At 33.4% G+C, this 7,500-nt stretch overlaps 1 protein-coding gene across 2 annotated transcripts in view; it reads right to left on the bottom strand.

Annotated features, from left to right (window-relative positions):
• LOC135224489 (regulating synaptic membrane exocytosis protein 2-like) overlaps positions 1-7,500 on the bottom strand; it is a 418,548-nt gene that overhangs the window by 63,434 nt on the left and 347,614 nt on the right. For both annotated transcript variants that reach the window (XM_064263493.1, XM_064263494.1), the window contains exons 5-6: positions 2,598-2,778; positions 1,771-1,875 (exon numbers count right to left, since the gene is read on the bottom strand). In XM_064263493.1, coding sequence (XP_064119563.1) covers positions 1,771-1,875; positions 2,598-2,778 — 286 coding nt within the window. The remainder of the gene's footprint in view (positions 1-1,770; positions 1,876-2,597; positions 2,779-7,500) is intronic.

Raw genomic sequence — 7,500 nt, 5'->3', positions numbered from 1 at the left:
TGTCATTTGTTACAGATTCCACTATTGTGCTTGTAAAATTTTTTTATCTTATTTAAATTGAAGATAATCACTGCTGAAATAAATTGATGAAAATGATTATAAAAAATGGTAATGAAATCTTTATGCCATTAGGCCTTATACGAATGCTTATACCATGCAAATATCATAACAGAAACAATTATAGTCATAATTCGTCATAATACAATATTATACAGAATAATGTTGAGTCTCAACTCTTCCTCAAAGTTCCCAGATCTTCTCGCGCTTTCGGTCGAAAACTTTCGTAATGAGCTTGTCCCTAATGAAGAGGCCATTTTCACGCTTGGTATGTGCCAATATTCTGGCTCTTTAGCCCCAGAATCTTTGGTACAGGCAGGCGGGAGGAAGGAGTCTCCAGTGATAAAATCTAAGTTTTATTTTTCATACTACCATCTGTGTTTAGTTTGTGTTGTCAAATGTCGAGATTTTGTTTGGTGGTAAACACCTCGATGCTGTTTGCAGTTAGTTTTCATGTTTTGCAAGAAATTGTTCTTGCATTTTAAGTGGAGAGAGAGAGAGAGAGAGAGAGAGAGAGAGAGAGAGAGAGAGAGAGAGAGAGAGAGAGAGAGTTCAGTTTGTGTTGTCAAATGTCGAGATTTTACGTTTGTTGGTAATCAGCTTGATGCTATTTGCAGTTAGTATTTATGTCTTACAAGAAAGTGTTCTTGCATGTTAAATGTCTACACAGAGAGAGAGAGAGAGAGAGAGAGAGAGAGAGAGAGAGAGAGAGAGAGAGAGAGAGAGGCTGCTGAAAATGCTGTAGGTAACTACTAATTACCAACTTGTTTTGGACGAAGAGAGATATTATAGTCTTTTGCTTAATTATGTTACATTTTTCAGGGAATTATTCCTCTTCAAAAATCAGCCCAGAACAAACAACAAAATGTTAACATAAAATACGTAAATATATACGTGTGTATAAATGTATGTTTATGTCAACTATAGTGTGCAATGAAGTTCAACTGAAAGTATTGGTTATTGATCTGTATTCTTCTAGCATGAATAAGAATCTTTTTGCTGTTGTATCTAAAAATGAGAAAGATGAAGAAACAAAAAATTTACAAAACTATACGTCTCACAATGTCACCTTAACATACAGCGTTTATCATAATAATAACAGTTCAAGATATCTTTTACAAATGTCTCTTCTATTAAAAATTACAATAAATAAGTCTTGTGTTATTCTTCTTATTAAAATGCTTACCATTAATTAAAAAAAAACAACGTTCTCTACCGGAGAAGTGATTTAACGTTGGGTTTTCTTCAAGTCAGGAGTGGGAAACAACAGAGAAACAACACTATTTTGGAACCAATGCTGCTTAACTCCTCGTCCTTATTGTTTGAATCAGCCTTGCATTAACCTACATACAATTAAGTCAAGGGAAAAGCAACACCCTCCAGAGGAGCCAGGAATGAGAAACAACAAGGAAACAACTCTATTTGGGAGCCAATGTCACTTAACTCGTCGCCCTCATTATTGAATTCACCCTTGTTTTAGTTTACTTACAGTTAAGCAGGAAAAAAACAACACTCTCCAGAGGAATCAGGAGTGAGAAACATCTGAGAAACAACAATGCTTTGGAGCCAACGTCTCTTACCTCGTCGTCCTCACTGTTTGAATCCGCCTTGTATTAGCATACTTGTAATTAAGTTAAGTAGAAAAAACAACTTTCTCCCGAGTTTTTCTCCAGAAGTGAGAAACAACATTATTTTGGAGCCACCGTCACTTACCTCCTCGCCCTCATTGCTCTGGTTTGAGGAGTAGGAAGCGCAGTCCTCGCAGACTTTGTTACCACACTCGTCGCAGACTTTGAAGAACTCGCTCTCGCCCAGAGTCTGGTAATAGGAAGGCAATGCATTATCCTCAAAGAATGACACTTTAGGTAAGATGCAATATTTTTTTTTTTATTTTCTCTCTACAAATACTTTATATCAAGTTTCTTCAGTAGATGATACAGGTTACCTGAATGTGATTTGTGCCTTAATAAAAGTATATCATTTATAAATCTCACAGAACGGAAGAAGCAATGCTTTATCTTAAATGAATGAAGGTTTTGGGTAAGATGTAATACTTCTAAGTGTGTTCGTATATTTTTTCTACAAATACTTGATACTAAAATATCTTCAGTAGATGATAAATGAACGAAAGAAACAATACATTATCTTTAATGAATGAGGGTTTGGGTAAAGTGTAATGCGTCTAAGCGTGCTCGTATGTTTTTTTCTACATACACTTGATACCAGAATTTTATGAATACAAGATAGAGGAGATCTGAGTATGATTTGTTCGCTATGAAAAGTATATCATGAAACAAATCTCAAAGAACTTATTAAGTATATAATATATAAGTTTTTATTATGGCTGGATATGAAATGTGACACTTACAGGAATAAATATTGTAATCACGTACTTTCTCTCACTTTCTTCCTCGAGAAAACTATTGATTCGTCTTCCACTTACATGAAAAAAGAGTTATTGATTCATCTCTCTCTCTCTCTCTCTCTCTCTCTCTCTCTCTCTCTCTATCTCTCTCTCTCTCTCTCTCTCTTTGCGTTACCTTAACGCAAACCCTACATGAAGACCCAGGGTCCCTTCCGGGCCTTAGGGGGATGGGGAGGGCGCCCCCATCCCCAGGCTTCGCTCCTGTAGGCGACGTTAAAGGGGAAGCCCCTCCTCCACCGGCACCAGGTCCCAAAACTCCTACAGAGGGCGCTGTAGGCGTTGAGATTAGCGGTGGTCTGGTAGATCAGTAGTGGAAGGGAATAATGAATGTTAATATATATGAATGAACTCCATAATTCTAATTATTTATATATATATATATATATATATATATATTATATAATATATATATATATAATATATATATAATAAATATAAATATAGATATATATAATATATTAATATTATAATAATATATATATATATATATAATATATATTATATATATATAAGTATATACACAGATCGTGTGCACTGGCTAAAAGAGAAAAAGCTAGACATTCTTTCAGGAAGATAAAAGATTAAACAAACATAATTTTTCTATATTATAAATTGATGCTGAAGTTAGATCCAGATGGGGTAAAATAAGCTCTAACGTCAAAGATTAAAGGTGATCATTTATTAAATTCAGCTGACGCAGTATCGTGAAACTGAGTTACCGGTTTAGTTTTCTGTAAAAGAAAACTATTGAGGTGACTTTGTCCGTTCGTCATGTGAATATTTAGACCTGAGGTTTAACAAGGGTTGCATCTATATTTGCCTAAAAAGAAAATAAATTCCATCATTCCCGTATACATACTTGAAATTCAGAATCGGTATAATTTCAATAGCGTTTGTAAAAGCCACTAGGAAGCTAATGGAGCAGCCCCGTACCCAGAATGTTTTATGGAGGGCTGTTGTCTTTTTTTCCCAAAACGGACCTTTTCTTCTATAAATGTCATTACATATATAAGTATATACAAGATGAAATACTTGAAAATTTTATTCTAGTTATATTAAGAAGGAAATCTGGGTATGCGGTCTAGGGCTTTCTACCCGATCAGATGTTATTCAAAGTTCTGACTTTGGTTAACAGAATTTTACTTATAATGTTGAAAATGTGCACTGAAGTTCAAAAATATTTCTTCAGTTTTTTGGGGGGGCGTCATTCGACGGCCCCAACACCCCACTTCGGTTTAGGCATGTACAGTGTTTGCATAGGTTTGCAATAATTAATGAATTTCCTTATAATTATAGAAGCCAGAGCAAATGCATGGTTATAGAAATAACTAATTATCAATAGAATCATCATCGCTGCATATTAGAAAATTGCTAATAAGTTTAATAAATAAATTCAGGTATATCATGTCATTCACGCATTCAATCATTTATCATTGAATGGACTAATACCTTTCAGATAACATCTATTATCTCTAGTTCATAAAACTACATCCAAATACGCAAATATAAAAATAATAGCTCAATTTTATTATTAGATTATCGTTTAGAAAATGGCGACCGCGTGGTCACCTTCAGTCCTTTTTCCTGAGAGGGAATTCGATGTATTCTTGCTTAAAATAGAGGAGCTGACGCCATCTATTGGTAGGACGGCGGCATTTTAATACCAAAGAATCAAATCAGCTGGAATATCTAGAGTACCATTATATTAGAAAAGCATTTCCTTACGTGCAAATATCCTAACTTAATATGTCAATAAGAAGTTTATAATCTCAATTGAAGATCAGATTCACCCACATTAAAAATTCCTTCGTCCAACCTGGCGCCACGTAGATGCAGGACTGCAAACAAAAATGTAGGCATTCGTAAGCTGTAACTGAGAAGTTTAGAACGATTCTGTTCTCACATAAAAGTATAAAAGACTAATATTGATAGTCGATTATTTTTACCTGTTTGAATTATAAATAAAGTGGTACATTTTCGTGGATTACATTCGTCTAAAACCTGGCAAGTTGGCAATTCTGACAGTCCAGGTCCAAGGAATGTAAACAATACCAACAAAAAAGTAAGAATTTCGTCTTATCAATGTGATATAACGATTATCAGGACAATTTAAAAGTATAAGGAACACAAGTTTATTATTTATTATTTTTAGCATGCTAAATAATATTTCAAGTAGTATATTGACAGCAGATATCTTCTTTAACAATCGAGTAGGTTGGCAATTCCAACTGCACCGTCTCCAAGAAGTGAAAACAATTCTATTCCTTCAACGTTTTACGTTGGACGAATATTTTTGCTTGTAGCAGAAAGATGGTGTATTCTAAGTATATTCAATCTCGTTGATATATGTAAAATAAACAAGCAAATGAATGCATAAATAAATATACTTAAATGAATATATATATATATATATATATATATATATATATATATATATATATATATATATATATATATATATATAAATGAGAATATTGAAAGAGGGCATTTCAATAATGAACAGAGCAGGCAGGACACACTGGAATTCAAAAGGTCAACCGAAAGGATGGAAGATGGGTGATGAGAAGAGGGTGGATGCAACAGAAGATGGGTGAAGGTGAATGGAAGATGGGAATGGATGATGGTTGATGGAACAGAAGATGGGGGATACAATAGAGTAGTTTTTACTTTATCTAAGGTTAATGTTAGCCATGATCGTTCGTCTGGCACTACCGAATTTCACGACATTGCGTCATATAACTTAAAAGTTCAATCGACAGCCTGTGTCGACTGAAGTTAACAAATGCTCACCTTTAACCGTTGACGTTAGAGCTTATTTTACCTTCTCTGGATTTCATTTCGACAGCATCAGTTTATAATAGTAGAGAAAAATATGCTACAATATTAATTCTTTCTTGATAAAATTATTGTTGTTTAATTCTCGTGTTTCTGGCTGAATGACTAGTTTTTTTTTTTTAACAAATGCACACAATTTGCATAAACGAAATTGATTTAAGGGTTTGGGGATAACAACTTAACCCAAGGGTTTTTTGTATATATATATATATATATATATATATATATATATATATATATATATATAGATATATGTGTGTGTGTGTGTGTGTGTGTGTGTGTGTATGTGTGTGCGCGCGTGTGTATATATATAGATATATATATATAAATATAAATATGTATATATATATATATATATATATATATAGATATATATATACATATCATATAATACACTCACACACACATATCTATATATATATATATATATATATATATATATATATATGTGTGTGTGTGTGTGTGTGTGTGTGTATGTGTGCACGCGTGTGTAGCGTATAAGTACACACACACGCACACACACACACACACACACACACACACACACACATATATCTATATATATATATATATATATATATATATATATATATATATATATATATATATATATGTGTGTGTGTGTGTGTGTGTGTGTGTGTGTGTATATGAACAAATTGATCAAGAAATATATAAAACGTGATGGTATGTATAAATAAAGGTAATGACACGGAGGAAAATGAAATGAGGAGAACTTCCGAGATCTTTCGGTCTTAACAACCCTTTCCGTAAGGCAAGATTGACCAGAACAAAGAGAAATACAGTAGATGTGCGTGTGTACTAACGGACAATTACTTTAAAGAAACGAAAAAACGCCCATGGGCCAGATTAGCGATTTAGAAGCAGCCACCACACGTGGTCACAGGTAATTCAGCCAGACAACAATACATAAAAAGAAAGGAGGTATCTACGACCGGACAGTGGAAATTTAGTAAATTCCCGAAGGAGCGGCGCGGTCGAAGGCAATTTAATTCGAAAAAAAACAATACACTTTGTATTAGTAACATGATATTTACAAAAATGTTCAAACAATGAGTGAGAAACGAACATAAAAAATAAATATAGCGAGCAAGAGAGAGAGAGAGAGAGAGAGAGAGAGAGAGAGAGAGAGAGAGAGAGAGAGATAGAGATATAAGTGTGAGGAGAGAGAGGCGAGAGAGAGGAGAGAGAGAGACAGAGAGAGAGAGAGAGAGAGAGCAATCATAACTAAACACATGTGGGACTAATTGATTAGTAATAAATTCATTTATTTTAAGGTCCTTCATAAATATTTTACAAATATATGGGTCCAAATGGTACAATCCTCGACTAAGATTGAGGTTTCTTTTTATTAGTGATTTGTATAATTGGTAATTCACGTAAATGTCTTGAAACATAATCATTAGACCTAGAAATTACAGAGCTATCGCCCCAATTTATACAATGAGATTCTTCGCTCAGGTGGATAAAAAGTACATTTGAAGTCTGGGCTGTTCCAACTGAATACATATGCTGCTTAATTCGTAAATCTAAATTTTTGCTTAATTAACCGACATGAAAAGACGGGCAATCCTTTCAAGGAATTTTGTAAATGATGTTGATATTTGTTACAGGACTATTCGTAATTAGCATACCTTTCATGGTATTGTTATAAGAGAACACAACATTAACATTTAAAGATTTAAATATTGATTTTAGGGTTTCAAATCCACGAAAGCTTGCCTTACTTTCGAGGACTGGAAACCATAAAATCAATATTTAAATCTTTTAATGTTAATGTTGTGTTCTCTTATAACAATACCATTAAAGGTATGCTAATTAAGAATAGTCCCGTAACAAATATCAACATCATTTACAAAATTCCTTGAAAGGATTGCCCGTCTTTTCATGTCGGTTAATTAAGCAAAAATTTAGATTTACGAATTAAGCAGCAAATGTATTCAGTTAGAACAGCCCAGACTTCAAATGTACTATTTATCCATCTGAGCGAAGAATCTCATTGTATAAATTGGGGCGATAGCTCTGTAATATCTAGGTCTAATGATTATGTTTCAAGACATTTACGTGATTTACCAATTATACAAATTACTAATAGAAAAAGCTAATTCTTAGTATAGGAATGTACCATTTGGACCCATACATTTGTCAAAAATTTATGAAGGATC

The sequence above is a fragment of the Macrobrachium nipponense genome, chromosome 12 (genome assembly GCF_015104395.2).
Source record: "Macrobrachium nipponense isolate FS-2020 chromosome 12, ASM1510439v2, whole genome shotgun sequence".
NCBI classification, from domain to species: domain Eukaryota; kingdom Metazoa; phylum Arthropoda; class Malacostraca; order Decapoda; family Palaemonidae; genus Macrobrachium; species Macrobrachium nipponense.
This window is presented reverse-complemented; position numbering and strand designations above follow the sequence as displayed.